General features: G+C 31.7%; 1 protein-coding gene across 2 annotated transcripts in view; it reads left to right on the top strand.

Moving 5' to 3' along the window:
- The first annotated feature begins 129 nt into the window (after positions 1–129).
- The window catches only part of LOC109538245 (lethal(2) giant larvae protein homolog 1), a 29,418-nt gene continuing 11,498 nt past the window's right edge, over positions 130–18,049 (top strand). Inside the window, exons 1-5 of one of the 2 annotated variants that reach the window (XM_019905385.2) lie at positions 130–358; positions 577–667; positions 16,240–16,467; positions 16,535–16,728; positions 16,822–17,036. In XM_019905385.2, the coding sequence (XP_019760944.2) occupies positions 587–667; positions 16,240–16,467; positions 16,535–16,728; positions 16,822–17,036 (718 nt within the window). In that variant the 5' untranslated portion in view covers positions 130–358; positions 577–586. The remainder of the gene's footprint in view (positions 359–576; positions 668–16,239; positions 16,468–16,534; positions 16,729–16,821; positions 17,037–18,049) is intronic. The other variant, XM_019905386.2, reaches the window with a different exon arrangement.

Here is an 18,049-nt window from a genome sequence, read left to right as displayed (position 1 = left end):
TGCCTGTTCAAATTTAGCGGGTTTTTTGAAACGGAGTGTATGCGTTCTTTATACCGTAGATCTAGTAGCGCGCTCATTTTTTGTCTCAGTCGCGTACAAGAACGTCTATGCGATAATAAATCAGTGGCTTTGCGAGTGTTCCCTTTCCTACTCAACCGGTGACAAGTACGTTCAATCTTCCATCCGCCTACTTTTCGTTTTGTTCAGCCGGTCAGTGACCAATTAGCGTTTGTTGAAGTTGTTCGTGTTATGTGTATTTCGTAGAGTAGAGAACGCTTTCTCAACACGAGTTCGGTGTTTTGTGATTATATGAAGCCCAAGCCCTTGTGGTAGCAATTATTGGACGAAATTCTGAAAGGTAAATTCGAATTAATCGAACCATATTAGAACAGATTCAGTTTGACGAACCTATTTTGAGCAGGCGTTGCCCAAACTAACCAAAACAAGGGGGGGCTTTTGACAAGTGCAATTGTTTTGGTTAACTTTTCGTAAATATTTTTATTCTACTTTTCTTTTTTGTACTTATGTTTTATTCCTCAGCGATCATATAGTCTTTATCTGCAGCTTTTGTTTTAGAAACGCCACAATGTTCAAGTTTATTAAAGGAAAACCTCATCAGTCAGCCGAGAGGCACAAATTGCAGAAGGAGCTATTTTCCTACAGAAGGGTAAGTCAAAGACAATTGAATTTGAGAAAATAATACCGAACTAGATTAGCGCCTTATCCCAAAAGCTTCCAGGTATGTTGGGCTTCTAAATAATACATTTATCGCCCATTCGGTATCTTATCAAAATAAATAGAGCCTGAGTAATGATAGGCTTAACAGGTGTTAGTAATCATTTCACAACATAACATGTTTCAATTCTCGAAAGAGGGCGATTATGGATGACAGTTTTTTTATAATGCGGCTGATTAGCAACAAAATAATTATCTATTCTTAACTATAGATATAAATAAATAGGAGTTTAGAACTCTTGTCGCTTTTCACAGTAAAACCAATTCGAAATGGTTTTAGGTTCCTAGTGCTCACTAAAAGATGAACCACGAGTTCCTCCTATTATATTTGTACTGGCTTTATCTCAGTATTGTTTGGCTAATTTTTAGTGATAATTTTAACTAGGGAATAATGGGAATAGTTTTATTTCAATACTCATACAAAGTAGGTACTGACAAACAAAATATAAATTTGGCAAATGCAAGACATGTTTCTGGCTCTCTGTAACGTCGGTGTGACAAATTTTTTGTTTTCTGTTAAATGTAAAGAATTTCAATGAGTTTAAAGTGGTCGAAAATCTAATTTCCACAAGAAATACAACTAATCAACGTTGTTCGTAAAAGAATTAACTATAAGGTGATAATATTATTAACGTCGAACGCAAAGGACTGATAAGCCAAAAATGATCAACATTAGTTTTGTAGGTACTTTTACCATACTGTGCAAAAAGGGTTTTATTGTGCTAAAATACTTGTGTCCCTGACAAGGTAGATAATGCAAAGATGTTTTAATCAGTCCATTCATCCAACCTTGTATGTCGTTAATCTTGAAAAATAATTTCATTATACCAATTATTTTAGGCGTCTTCTTTGACTGGTACAGACCAGTGTAGGAGAAGTAAGAATCTACATCTTGTATGTCGTTAATCTTGAAAAATAATTTCATTATACCAATTATTTTAGGCGTCTTCTTTGACTGGTACAGACCAGTGTAGGAGAAGTAAGAATCTACATGTACATGGAGTTTTGATAAATTTTACTAATGCTCTATAATTCTGGGACACCCTGTATAGAATAGTGTATTTGTAAATATGTTTATGAAATATCGCGGATTAATTTTAAAAAGCATTTCTAGTTCCGTAAATATAAATCTGTTGAATACTGTTCAATTTTGTAAAACTGAGCTTGACTTCAAGTAGAGTTAAAACTGCAATTATTAAAAAATTCACACTTCGAAGTATTGGAAAATTCTGTCGTTTTTAATAATTCTATTATAAAGAAGTGAGTTTCGTAAAACAACCCCGTATTTCACTAATTCGTATTTCTTGCCCCAGATCGTATAACCACCCAAAGTATTGTATTATATTGTATAATATATTACAGCTTAAAGTGTAAATGCAAATTTGTAACTTTGTAAATTTGTTATATTGCGTTAAAAAGTTTTAGATTGAAGTCCACATTATTAACACCCTGTACAATGTATTGATATTTTGGTTCGATAGAATTCCTAACGGATCTGTGGTGATTGGAAAGACGTATTTTCTTGTATCTTTAACTGCTTTTTTTGCTTCTACAATGAATTTTTAGATACCATGTTTTTAAGAAAAATTTTACTAAAATGGCGATAATCTGACAACGTCGCGAGTAAGAAAAAAACAATTTACGGTGCATATGCAGCGTTTGAAGTTGCATTCCAGGAGGTAATGAAAAATGAGTAGTAAAAAAAATACACTTTGATCTTGCCTCGCTTTTCTGAGACACTCTGTATCATATCAACAACTTTTATATGAAACTGTTTTTCGAAAGTTCAACATCAATGGAAATAATGGACTCTATCGCACTACAAAACCACCCTATATGTAGGTAGTATAAGCCTCTTCAACAAGATCAAAAAATCAGTGCTGAATGCATGTTTCCCCCTGTGCTTTTTCATTAAAAACGTATTGTTTTCCAAATAAAGATGTTGCCAAAGTTTAAGGAAGTGAAGTATTGTTTTATTTGTAATGTGTATTCTGGCAAATGACTATAGTCATCCCTTAAAAGGAATGACGATAATTTTTAATCACCCTGTATATTTGCCAAAGTAAATTAAGAATTTTTGGGAATTACTCATTAATTTTACAAACAATAGCTTGATCATATTTGTTTATTTTGCGCATTGGAATTAACTGACAGAATATAAGTAGTTGTGTGAGACATAAAACCATAAGCAAAAGTTTCGTTTATTTAAAGTCATAAACTGCGTCTTTATATCTTTAAACTCACGTTTTTACAGTTTGAAGTATTCGACCTGTTTTGCGTTTGCTCGTAAAGTGTTGTTTTAAACTTGCTACATTTTCTGAATACGTTTATGACCGCAAAGTTGGATGTTATTCTCTGATTTTCGTATATTTTGAAAAAAGTGAAACGTCTACAAGTAAATTTAGGCGTTTTCATAGAAAGCGTTTATGGTTTTATCTAGAAGCTTCGTCTATTGCAAAATTTCTGAATAGTGGATAATTTTGAATTGCTAATCCACTTTATTACTCGCAGATTTCTCCAATTTCTCTGAGCGCATTTAAGAACTAATCTTTTTTTAACACGAGGGAAATTGATTTAAAAAGTCGACATGATGTTCGAAATTGTCCTAAAAATGCACGTAAATTATTTTGCTTTTAATCTGCTGCTATTTATTATCGTCTAGAATCACCATCTCTTCCTTCTTAAAGTTTGTAATATTATAAATATATCCAGGATGTTAGGACGGATAGCAGGAAGTGTTTTCTCATCACTTTTATACATACATAATTACATATACATATTTTAAAATAGTCGACTTTATATATTCCATTAATTCATCATTCCTTTCCACTTTTTCAACAATCTATATGAAACAGATAGTTTTTCGTCAGTCAATCACAGAAAGTAATAATATGGTATGCATTTAATTATTTGAATTATAACCAGTTTACTTGAGAAGAAAAACTTGTGCACGTTTTGTGTAATGATGATGTGTAATGAGTTTTGTCTATCTATGTATATCGGTTTATAACGTTCTACGACGTCTTCCGATTTCCATTGTCCATCTGTCTCGGTCGTTCCATAGATCGTCTTCAAGCTCTCGGTCTCTAACATAGAGAAAGTAAAATAAGTTCCCTTATTTTTTCCTTAGTTTAATCCTTCCTTAGTTATAATTTTCTTAGTTTCCTTATTTTACTTTCTCTATGGTCTCTAAGTTCCCTGTCGATACCTTCTCTCCAGCTATTTCTCGGTCTTCCGAGTCGTCTTCTTGGTGGCCAGTTCATCACGTTGCTTCGGGATTGGGTGTTCTTGCATTATTTGTATATGTCCATACCATATTAGTTGTTTTTTTATGTCAACTGTTTTAGAATGTGTTAGTGATTTATTAAATAGCAAATATGTCCCCATCCTTCTTATATGCAATTCCAAATAGCAAGTTTAAATCATTTCGTTTGAATAAAATTTCAACAAACTTAATATTCAATGGTCATAACTCCCTCTAGATGCTGTGTGTAACTTGAGTATTATGTGAAAAAAACTGGACTGAAATAATAGTAGTAATGTCCATTCAATTTAAAGTAAATAAATATTTATAACACTTTTTAGTGCTTTGTGTTTTATGAGGTGAAATGACTTTCATTTTCTTTGTAGTTTAATTGTAAAATATTGTGCATCGAGTCAAACCTTTATTTCAATTCTAAATTACTAATTGTATCGAATAATCACTCTAATCTTATCTAATATTATGCTAAAATATAAAGTCGTCATCACTAAGTTCAAATTTGTTAGATTTGTGTGCTGAACTGAAATTATTGACCTAATTTGGCATTATTTAAATTAAATTTTCTGATAACCTATTATTACATGTAACTATTACATTCTGTTTACTACTACTATTATGTTCTGGAACGGTTGTATGAAATAATCTCTATATATTTCTTTTGCGTATAAGATACAAGATTGATTTTGTTAGAATAAGACTATAATCAAAATGCTTTTAATATTATCAATATAAGTTCAGCCATATATAATATGGACTACAGTGTACCACAAAGCCATATTGCTTAGGCAGCATAATTTTTGTTCATCGCGAGAGCGACCTTTTTAGTTAGTCGTCGTCAAATTGCTGCTGATACAGAATCGTTCTCGTGTTCGGAAATCTACTTTTGTACTGTGTTGTTCTTCATCATTTATCAATATACTTTTATTCATACATTAAGAGTGTGTCCACTTCATTTCACCAACAGATTTTTTTAAACACCATCATCATAATAATTTCTTTGAATTATTTTATTAATATTTGATTTTGCTCCATGTGTGAACTCACAGTGAGTTAATTTCCTAAAGGCCTTGTTAATAATTCCTTCTTTGGTAGTGGGGCCGAGGAAAAGTTAAACTAGAAGTGAATAAGTGAAATCGTTGTTATAATAATTACTTAAATCTACTTATGCATATTTTCTTATTTGGAACAGCAAACGTTTACTAGTTAATTACTAAAATCCTGGTGCATGAGAACGGATATATTTGTAATTGTTCAAATTCCAGAATAATTGCTAATCTATCGATTTTCGTAACAAATCGAATCGAACGTTTGAATTAGATTATACTCAGTTTATGCTAATATCTTCTTTCTTTTTCGTTTTTTAAAGTAATGCAGTGTTTTGTTAGTATCTTTATTAATTTTGTAGAACGACACAAAAACTAAAACCTGGTGATTCAATAAAAAGCAATAATGTTGCTTGCATAAGACAAGATTTACAGTTTTAACAAAAATGAAATAAATAATGAACAGGTCCAACAATACCTAACAAAAATGTGTGTTCTTTTACGTGATTATCTTGCATTATGACATAATCGTCAGCCAGCATTCAAATGTTCCTCAAGAGTAATAATTGCATTTATGAACCACATATACTAAATACGGAAATGTATTTCAACCTATTTATAGTATCAATATAATCGTAAAAGGAAATGTGTTTTAACTTTTTCAAAGTGAAGGTGAAGCAGTGGTGTCTATAATGAGCATATGCAGTTAGAGTATCTTTGAATACAGGGTGTCCCAAATTTTCTTGAAAGATCTTCAGTTGAATCGAAAAAAACAAAAGATTCAATAGAATTAATATTTATGTGAAGAACCGAGCAAGTGAAAGCTTGGGGAGTTGGGAGCGATTTGAGGATGGTTGCAATTAATTTTTCTAAATGTGCTTTTGGTTTATAGAAATTGATCTGTGGAATACTCCCAAAGACATATCGAAATCAATAAGTTAATATGTAATATGTAAATATAAATTAATCCGAGTAGCATGTTTATAATGCAGTTAAAGGTACCAAACAACGCGGTACCATTTCATAATATACCACAGGCCAAGAATACCGGCTAAAGTCACAGGCCAAGAATACACTCCTCTTTGTATCTATGACTAACCTCGCAGAGTAACGGTTCTTCATTATTTTTTTTGATCATACCGACGCCGAGTACCGGCTGTTGATTGGTCGGATCGACAATCATTCGCTTTTGTTTGTATATGGTTACGAATATCTAATCGTCGAGTGAACTGTATTTAAAGTGATAAAGAGTTTGATTTAATCCGCATGCTTTCCAAATATAAAACGATATTCCCTATCTATCTCAATAATGTTTGTTGAAGCAATGTACAGGCTTGAACTGAATGAATGTAAGAGACATTTTTGTCGAAAGATAATGTTCCTACTATTCTCAGCGTGTTCCCGTTTCAAGAACAATGCAATGGTTACAGTTTAAAACATTGAACTTAAATGCCCTTCTAATTTTATATAGACAGTTAAGTGCCCCGCATGACGCTGGCAACTGTTGAGGTCAATACGTTTTAAATTACCTTTTATTTAAACAATGATTCAGTAATTAGGCGAATTACCAGAACTATAAGAGTTATGAATATTGCATGAGATGAGATGTCGCTTTGGATTATTGGATATTAGTCATCGGCAGTGATAATCAATAATAGATTCGTAATTGAAAAGCAAAGTATAAGTTTTTGTATATGCAATAGATGAATAATTCTTGCTTGATGCTGTGCTTAATAACAGTTCTGTTTCAATGAAAACATTCACATTTCAGACAGGATATTATTAATGTCTTGGTAATACCGAAGAACTGTCAGAGAGCGATATCTGAACTGAAGCAACGTTTTTAGTATTATTGTTATTGTCAACGTAGAATGGGATAGATATGGAAGGTGATTAAAAAACACCTTGACAGGGAAAGTTTCAGGCAAACATAATATGAATTTATACAACCTCTTTCTTTGAACACCCTGTATAATCGTTACAATTATTACTAAAGTTAGCGCAAGTGTGCAACTGATTGCTGATACTGGCAGTACTCATAAGCAACGATTGAAACCGTTTCTTCAAGAATCATAGAAGTAGGCATGAAAAACCATTTAAGGGTTTCCACAGATTTTCATCTCAAACCTTTAAAGGTTCTTCGCTCTTAAACTTCCCATCAAGTAACGAAAGTTTGAAAAAGGCCTGCATTTCTACGGTTCTATAAGCTTTTTTGACAAGAAAACTTTTCCTCAGCTTCGAGCTGGGATATGAGATCCAAATTTTGCTGTGCAGCTACGTGATCAAACTCATGTAATGTAATGTACGCATTGAAATACAGGATGTATATAATTGCTTTGGAAATGAGGAATTCCATCAGTAACATATATTAGTCTTTACATTTACGCATGAAGCAGGTCACTTTGCGTTAAGTGAAAACTTAGGAGAAAAACTGTTGCCAAATTTATTACTTAGTATTTGGCAAAATGTCAATGTTTTGAGAGGATATTTTTTTACTCCCCAGTCTACAGATCTAGAGGAATGAAGTCAATTTTCAGTCGCCCTGTATAGTATTTTTTTTATTAAACTATTTTCAAAATGCTTGATATTGAGATAATTTTTAATGCAGAATGGATCCAATTCTTTCAATAGTAATTTGTTTAAATATTATATAATATAAAAAAGTATACTCAATTTACCGTAAAATGCTAAAAATAGGAATTAAAAAAGGTTGCAATTTGATTAAATTAAGAATTGTGATTGTGCGTCCACAGAAAGTCATGTCATATACAAGTACATGTTCCATGTTATGCACCTAATATTACACACAATTAAAAAATATATTATAATTTTATGTAAACTCTTGATTAAATAAACATAGTAATAATGAGCACCACCCACACTTGTCTTCCGACCTTTAATTATACGAACTTTTCGAATTAATTTTTATTTAGTACATGAAATCCTTTCTACAGCTACTTTTTCGCAAAACCTGATTTCTGAATATTCAAAATTTATTCCAATTGATCGAATTATTTAGAACTGCAAAATACAAAAGCAGTGCAAGACTGTAACAATTCTGGAATAAATAATTTTAATATTAAGTACTAATTATTTGATGAAATATATGCAAATATTAAAAATTCTTAACTTTTGAGATGCAGGATGGCAAAGTCAATTTTGTATTTACATTTTTTTGCCTGAATTTGTTGGGGGTAACTTTAGGTAACAAACTTTTGGAAATACTACATTTTTTGTCAGTATCGATCGTCATTTAAACAATATGAATTATCCGCTCATATTTTGGTAAAAAATATGTTCTTATGGGAGTTATTTCAAAAAAATCAGACGAGTGTCTCAAAAAATGTATCTCCCAAACTAAAATGTTTAAAGATATTCCCAAGTAATATTTTCGTTTTAAAATACTACTCTTACCTGAAAGGTAGTATATAATACTGAGGTGAACAATGTTATAGTTTCTGGGTGGAAAGGGTCTTAAAAATTGCAAAGCAACTTGCGTTTTAAAGAGAACAATTTAAATAAGTAAAGTTGGATATATTAGAGAAAAGATTAGAAGGATACAACCATGTATGTTAATATTTTATTCTCAATTCATTCGCTATTTATTGGTTTGAAATATGTTTAGTTATTGCTATGATTTACTTTCGTCAAAACTCAAAACAAGCAAATAGTTGCAAATTACTTGGAATGAACTATCAGAAAGCTTCCACCGAGGTACATCGAACTACTTAGGTACCCGAGAATGATTTCAAATTGTATTTTTTTAAGTAGTTTTAGTTGGTTTAGCGCGCTTTGTTGTAGATCACATCTGTTAAATCTCGATAAAGTATCAAATAAAGCGGCAAAAAAATAGTTTATTTTCCATTATTACATACTTGAAACATCCATCAAATTGTAAAATATCGTCAAAATATAGCAAAAATACCGGAAATTCGCCATTCAATGTGTTGCGACTTCAGATATTTTCAGGAATCTTTGTACATTCTTAGGCTATTTTTGTCCCTCTTGCTATACTTTCAGACCCTCTTCAAAGCACTCAAGCCAAACCCATTAGAGATAAGCCTGTTTCGGTATTACCTGTTTTAACAATACATGAGTACCGAAAGTCTTCATTCCATTGCTAACGTTCAACCTGTTTCAACGTGTAAATCTAATGTATAGCAATAATTCTAGTGACAGCACTGACGAAGGATTTATTAAAATATGATTAATGTTTGTACATTTACAACCGTTTACTGATGCTCAGGTTGTTTCCTAATTAATATTAAATTTCACATTAACTTTTATCGCGCATGAAATGGTTAAAAGTAATTTATAAATATCTTCATTCCAATTACTTCTTGATACCTGCTTCGTAAACCATTTATGTAATTAACGTGTGATAAGCATGTTTCTAGTTAGTCGCTTTTATTGAAATTGGGTAGAATTGATCAATAAAAACCGCTAATTGATCCTATGTGGAGTATAACGATTAGACGTTATTTTTAGATTTTTTTGTTTCAGCGTGTTACAATCTGCAGACATATTGTTAACGTTTACTGATTTTATGTCTTATTTACTCCTTAATCTTCTTTTAGTAACTGATTTCTCTATATTAGGGGTCTTAAACAAGTAGCAACAATATGTTTATATCAAAACTGTGGTGTTTTCAGTTAAAGTATGGATAATTTTATTTATTTATCTTACTTTATTTTTTACTTATAAAATATTCTTTGAAACTTCTCTATATTTTTAGTATTCGCCCTTCACTTTAGAGCTTCTGATTTCGACAACCAATGAAGTAATTTTTCAATTCATCAATTACCAAGCTGTTGCAAATTAATTACGTGGGAATTATGCAAATACTATATACTCACTAATTAGCACAAAAACTTCACCGTATATCCTCTGTGAACACCATATTTAACAAACGATAATAGCATCATTAAGTGAAAGTTGCTACTGTTAATTTTGTCCGTGAACTTGCTAAATGTAGCAAGTGTTATTGGTTCGGATTTTTTCCTACTGATTTAACCGTTAAATTATTTTTCAGTTTGTTTATCATAAAGCGGCGCGGATTTGAAATCCGGAGCTTACTATGTTAAGTATTTGGGGAAAAGTACCATGATGAAGGTTTAAGCGGCGATTCGTTTGGTAAATAAATATCGCATAGAATTCCAGCTTCTATTTATCGAAATATTTTCTATATGATTCTTCATCGAAAAGAATCTTTCTGGCAATATTATTGAATCTGGACTCGAGAAATCCTTAAATGTGTTTTTATTCAAACTAACACTTAGCATTATTGCTGATTTAAAAATCCTCATGCCTCAGAAGGGGTTAAAAAAGGTCCCTAGTGAAAGTTTTTATCGCACAAAACTGAAAATCTGCTAATGTTTAGTCAAAATGTTTTTACCAGTAAAGAAAGTTCAAATAAGCTTTTGTATGATTATGTATCTATATGCACGTTTCTTACTTATATCTCACGAAAGTTTATCAAATTTTCCTATTTATTAAAGCCATTTTTATAATTTCTTGTTTGCTAATGATAGTTGAAGACCTTACGAAAAAAGTCGGCGCATAAACGAGGAGTACCTACTCAATAATTCAATTAAAGAGTATAAAAATCAACTTTCTATTAAGTAACATCGTTTTCATGCTCACTGGGCAAATACTGAAATATCTCAGAATGTAGAAGACTTATATGCATTTTCAACGTTATTATTTGTTTGAGGAAGCAATTTAATATACCCGTAAATAATTACATGTAAAGTGTGCGTTATTTTTGTCAGGCGTATATTTCAAACGAAAAATTCCGCTTTTGTTTTTTAATAATAAGTAAGGAGAGGAATTTACAGCAAATTGTATTGTTGTTTTACCGAATTATTCTGTTGAGTGAGAGAATGGTAAATACCGAAGCTTGATCTTCAAGTGTTATTATCTTCCACAACCAAGCAAGGGAAAGTAATTCTTAAATTTCACCCTGTATCATAGCTAGTCGAAAATCTGACTATAATTTTCCAATAAAGCAATAAAGCGACTTTGAATTTACGCAATGTTTATAGACGAAACTTTCAATAAGTAAATAACTGATTACGAAATAGTACCAAATTTCTCAGCACTCAAACCATATGTTTTACGAAATTATGCAAGACACAAAAATTCTTATTAAATGAGTCATTTATAACGAACATGTTAATTTTTGCAAAATACTAAAACAGTTCCATATCTACTTTTACATAAAATATTCTAATTCTTTCTATACTACATTTTGAGGATACTTTCGCAGTTTTGTTTTCATAATTTCAGGTATAAATGGTATAAAGATTCATAAATTTTACTTAAATCCGTTATATTTTCTATTTTTCGGTTATGCGAGTCATTAGAAAGCTGCACATAAGTACTTAATAAACAAAAACGATCAGTAGTTTGAAGATTGAGGGTCTCAAAGTAAATAAGTCTAGTTCTTAAATGAATTGTGAGTAGTAGACAATTCTAGGGACTAGATAAAAACTAAATAAAAAATACATTAATTGGAAAGTTTAATTCAGTTCGCGTAAATTTTGAAAATTTAGTATTTTGGATAAGTTTTTTACATTTTGGGTTTACTAATTGCAATTATTGATGAAATGCAAACATAACAGGCTTAATGTTAACGTCTGTCGATTAAATGGCAAGCAACCTTGGTTTGGTTTATTCCTATGTTTAGCTCTCTATGTCGATTATTGAGGAAATTGGGTAAATCTCTTTATTTTATTTGCCTAATAAATAATATATAGCGTTTCGATATTTCACTCACCTCGCTATTTCGCCTATGAGAATAAATTGAAAGAAATCCGTAATATTCTCGCAAATTTTCAATTTTCCGGGAGCATTTTAGTCGTAGCTGGAATAATTTAAATCCAGACCAGGCACATGTAAAGTGAACCAAACACGAAACATACGTGTTTTGTTTTGTAATTAGAGTTGTTCAGTGTTTTAGTAGGTTTAGTTTGAACCGAAACGATAATTACGGTTATTGAAAAATCGTCGAATAGTGCTTTAGTACTAGTGCATTCATGGCATAATGAACAATGAAACCCACTAACCGTTTTTTCTCAGAACCAGAGTGAAACTCGGCTTTTTCACGTTACAAGGCGTCGAGACAAAGATGTGAAAATATTTTTATTGCATAAGGCAGCTCGTTGTAGGTGTGTGTGCGGCCAAACCTGTATTTTATATCACGTTCGATACAGTATTTCTATATTATATTATTTCACTGGTTTACCTACGCATTGCGTCTGGTTGCAATATGTAGATATTACAAAAACACAATATTGGATTATATTTTCAATCACACAGCTTATCCAATATTTGTTGTTTATTTATGAATTTATGAATCAAATCAGTTAATTAAAGTAGTAGTTCTGTTAGGTATTATAATATGGTTACGAAAAACCATTAAAAATTCACGTGTAAACAACATTTATTTGAAAGTAATCGTTTAAACAGATTCAAATGCTTTTTTATTAGTTGTAGAGCATGGCTCAAAGAGAGATAAAAATTCATTAAAATACGCTTTTGGAGTTCAAAACAGGATTTGCTTTTCAAATTTTCCTGTTGATTGGGAAATCAAAAATTATTTAATGAAACAAGCTAACTGTTAATTGTATTTTGCGGCTTTTGTTAAAGAGCTATAAAGTGACGAGCGTTCAGTTACCAAGAGTGACGAAACATATCGTTTTTCTAGTCATTTCCTGAGATTCAATACACGGCAATGTGTAAAGCTATAATCAACCCATTTGAAATTCAATGCTCATCAGCTGCATTTGTAATTAATTAATCCGTTTATATTGACGTATTTTAACAATCAATGAATTAGTTACATTGTTTTTTCTGTTTGCAATTAAGTACAATCTACAAATTTGATTGAGAATGAAAGGCAATTCACAAGCCTTTTCTTTAATAGTTTATTATTATAATTAAAAGAAATGGAAACAAATATTGCAAACGTGTGAAACTTTCGAGTAGTTCATATATGTATGTAAAAGTTATGGGCCAATGAGTAATTTTATACACTTCCACGAATGATAAATGGATGCCTTCGTAACAATTTATACTAAATATAATATATAATGCACTAAATTTAGTCGGCTTAGCGATGAATTAAGCCGATTTAAGTCACATTTCATAGAAATGTTTATGTTCATTTTAGGAAAGTAAAACCCGTTTAGTAAATGTTTTCCCAAACATCGGTCGTTTTTCTTATAAAGTTACTTACCGTTACCAAGGCTCAAATGCACCAATGATTTTCTAAAGCTTTATAAAATGTAAACAAGTCATTGGTTTTTAAACAAATAATTTGCCTATGTTAAATTGAGTAATGATGATTTTTAATTTAATTTAATTTTTTAATTTAATTAAACCGAAGGAGTATGAAGAGATTTGAAAAATATATACATTAACATTACATTAAATGAATGAGTTCGAGAGCATAAGTAAATCTTGCGTTTAAACCTGGAAGTATCAAAACGAAAATATTCGGAAAATGTAGCAGTTAGAAGAAAACAGACTGTTTTATGTGAAAGTAATAAAGGTACTGTATTTGTATTTTGCAAAAATGATCACGTTAAATTATTCATCATTTAATAGGGAGTTTTTGTATCTTTTGTGTGTGGTATATAATTATTAAAAACCATATTGGTGGGATGCTGAAATCGAGAGAGAAATAGAGGGACAGAGACCATTGTATCACATTTACTTATCTCAAAAAACAGAGAATATCAGATTAAATTACAAGGGCGCGCAATCAAAAGTAAAAAGGATGATTAGTGACAAGAAAAAGGTAACATGGTCGCAAAAGTGTCAGAAAATAGCCTCTTCTCTAAGAGGTCGAAGAAGTACCGAAAGATGGAAGACGATTAAATCAATTAGAAAAGGCCCCGAAAAAAAACGCCCAGAGATATAATTTCGCCAATATCAGATACAGAATGTGATGTACACTTTAAAAAACTTTTAACGGAAGAAAGAGTGGAATTTCAATAAGAAGAAATAAATGATGCCTTTAGAACTATAGGATTTCCACAACCGTTAACACTTCCTGTAGTGAAAAACGTATGCACATCCTTAAAAAGGGAAAAATCTGCCGGACCCGGAAATGTCCCGACTGAACTTGAATACGGTACTGATGAACTGTTTGCGAGACTACAAAATATTTTATTTTATTTATTTATTTTATTAAAGAGTTGTAGAGTTAGAGATTAGGAGCATGGATGACGATTTATGGGCGAACAGAAACGAGTGGAGATTGGGTATCGGAAGACGGGGGACGTTATAAAACCGATTTATATAAATATACTTATAAAAGGTGCAAAAGTTTAGTTTGTCTTATTTTCAATCAGTTAGTTACTTATATATTTTGAAAGATTTGCCTATAAACATTTCGTCAAATAAAGATAGACTATAACTAACAGAAAATGTACGAAAAAAGTGATTATACAGATTTTGAATGAAATGCATGGTTGGTTTCTCAATGGGTAGCCACCGTATTAGAAAATTTACTATCTTGTCTGATGTAAGATTTTTAAATTCAATTGATTGTATGCAACTTTGTATGTATACCATTATTTGAAAAAATCTAAACTTAATCACCCTGTACATCAAAATTGAAAGCAAATTCTATTAAATTTAGTTTAGATGATAAGCTGTGTCGGTAAAGTATTGACTAATGGAGTAGTGTTATACACGGGACTGATTTCAATTCGTTTGCAGTTTTACTGCTGTAATGATCCATAATTTTCATGGTGCGTATTTATCAGGAAATTCAGTGTAATTTCGGATGACCTAATTTCGGATGACTGTTTGCTAGTTTAAAAGTTTTATTCCATTTTATCTTTGCTGTTGATTAAATATCAATAAACAGTTGTTTAATTAGAAGATCAACACCTATTGAAGAAAATTCGTATTGAGGCAAAAAAACAATAGTCAAATAATTCTTCATTATCGACCTAACAAACTTTTTCACGAAGCACATTGTTTTTCAACTTAATTGAATACAGTTTATTATTTGAAAAAGTTATAGACACTTTCTCTAGAAGCAGATACAATTAGGAGTTCAAACTGCAAAAATGTACATATTTATTGTGAGAGCCCAGAAATGTAGATTATTCATCCAACTGTCCGCCTAAAACTCCTCCTGCTCAGCCACTAATTAAGGTGTTATCGGTTATCTCAAACGTACTCCAATCAATGATCAATAAAAGTTTCCAAAGCCTTCACTTTTATGAGCCGACGATATGTTTTGTTAGCTTTATTGAAAATGGGTGACTGCATTTAAATTGCCCTCAATTTACAAGTCGCGTCTATGAAGTGATAATGCGATTGATTAGCCTCACAAGTGTAGTTCTTATTGATTGTTAATGACTAATTTGATTCATTTTACACCCGAAATAGGAATGTACTAATTTGCGATATCTATTATTTATAGCACTAATAATTAGAATACGAATCGCACAGTTAATCACCAAGATAAGAGGGTATTTGCAATAGCCGCACACATATCAGGTGTAAAATACGACTTTCCGTGCAAATTCATTACGTTTATGAAATGGTATTAGTTTCAAGGATATCTAGGGAAATTGATCCTGCTATTTGCTATTAAGTATTTTCCTCTTAAGCACTCCTGTTTGTTTAAGCGTTAAAGAGATAGAACATATTTTGTTTGTAATTCGGTGCTTGTGACCTGATTAAAAAATGTTAACGTAATTTTCCTACTGAACAAAGTAATAAATATCCGCCATATCTGCCAGCAGGAGAGCGCAATTCCGCCCGTCTTATCTGAAACATGGCTCAAATCTATTTGTTTTAGATAAGTTGATTAGTTTGAAATAAAAAAATAAACAGTGTCTAAATACCCGATTTTCTATGCCTTCATCATTAAGGTAAAACAAGCAAAGGAGCAACAATTTACGTACCCCATGATGATTAAATTTGTCACCATCAATTATTTTTAATGTGGGGCAATATATTATATATCACACAAAAAAACACAAAATATTACTTGTACAAATAGAACTACCAACATAAATATATTTTTATATCTATTATGATTCATTGCACTTTAAAGCGAACATATAATTTGTTCCGGTTTAATAATGAAATCTTCCTCCTAGAATAGAGACATATTTTATACTTTGATATGCAGCTTCTGCGTTCATTAATATAAGTTTTTCTTGATTTCAGACTTTACAACATGGATTTCCCCACAAACCATCAGCTTTGGGTTGGGATCCATCCCTTCGACTTATTTGCATCGGGACTGCAGTGGGGGCTATCAAAGTATTTGGACGTCCAGGTGTTGAGTTCTACGGTCAGCACCAAAATCCCATTCCAGTCACCAAAGTGCTGTTTATAGCGGGAACAGGCAAAGTAGTTAGCTTGCAAGATGATAATTCTTTACATCTATGGGAGGTAAGTCGATTTAAACTATCTGCGATTTATTTTGGTTTCCAACTATAAATAATGTTTTGGATTTTAGGTGAACAAAAGTTCATTGGTGGAAGTAAAATCGCAAGCTTTGGAGGGTAAGCTAAAAAAGATCAGCACCATGTGCTTGGAGAGCGCTGGAAAATACTTGCTGCTGGGAACTGAAGGCGGCAACATTTATCTGCTGGATCTTAACACTTTCACTATGACTCCGGACATCATTTACCAAGATGTGGTGATGCAAAAGTAGGCAAATGTTCAGCTGCATTAGGCACAAATTCAATAACATAAAAATCAATAGTTAAAATGCTTTTACTACTGGTGCATTTGATATTTCAGTGTTCCTCAAGACTACAAATTGAATCCTGGTGCAGTGGAGTCGATTCTTGAACAGCCAGATCATCCTAATAACATTTTGATCGGATACAATCGTGGCTTGATGGTTCTGTGGAATCGTGTGGATAATGTGGCTTCCAAAACGTTTATTTCCAGTCAACAGTTGGAGTGTTTATGCTGGAAAGATGAACATCACTTTATTAGTGCTCATAACGATGGTGAGTTAATACCTATATTAAAATTACTGTGCCAAGTTGTATATTCTTACTGCTATAGTTATAATAGCAGGAGGTATTGGAGACCTGGAGAGAAAAAAAATAGGCTGTAATGCAACTGAAAAATCCAGTAAGTGCCCTGAGGAAGCTTTAATAAATAGACGAAACGTCGAGTGGTGTAGAGAAACGACTTTTGTTATTTAATGGTCCCAATTCCAAAAACTACACCCAACTAAACTAACCCGTTGAATCAAAAATTATTTAGATTAGGAATATTTTTGTTTCCATTTTTTTGTTTGTGTTTCCGTTGCCATAAAGCCTGTAATCCTGACATTATTCACAGAATCGTAACTAAAACTGACTAAAAATTTGTGAAACTTAGAGAACGCCACTTGCAACTTTCTTCAACATATCTTCAAAAACTAAAAGTCGACAAAAGTAATCGTTATTTCCATATTGTTTTTTGACTGCTAAGGAAAGCAACACGACTAATCAATTTTAGTTGAATGGAAATCCCTCATGGTCTAAGTGAAGATTGACAAGAATACGTAACATAACCAGTTTTGATATGGGTAGCTGTAATTATAATATAAACATGGAAACAAATCGTCAACTTTGCGCTTCTGAATGGCAAAAACTGATCAGAATGTATTTTGATTCATATAACATTTCTGTGCTGTCTTGTTAATACTTGACGAATTCCATAATTATCTAGACTGCATTTACTGCCTGAAAAACTCGACGAATTTATAAAATACTATCGCCGAAATAAGAAACTTAATCATAAAATAATAATTAAGTGAGACAAAGCAGAACATCTAACTTTGTGCTAGATAGAGCAGAATCGCGGTGGATAAAATGCGAGACGTGCAGTTTTTTTTATCACCGATAAAATGCCTCGGCTTAAAATATTCCCATCTTATAAATGTTTTCGGTCTGAAGACATATCATGCTATAAAAATTACATGTGGAAATATTGGTAGATCTTCAATTTCAGAAAAATGCCTTTGCCCAAT

The sequence above is a fragment of the Dendroctonus ponderosae genome, unplaced genomic scaffold (genome assembly GCF_020466585.1).
Source record: "Dendroctonus ponderosae isolate FM_Combo_2020 unplaced genomic scaffold, Dpon_F_20191213v2 Dpon_F_20191213_2, whole genome shotgun sequence".
NCBI lineage: Eukaryota > Metazoa > Arthropoda > Insecta > Coleoptera > Curculionidae > Dendroctonus > Dendroctonus ponderosae.
The sequence above is the reverse complement of the archived record's forward strand: the minus strand, read 5'-3'. Positions and strand labels throughout refer to the sequence as shown.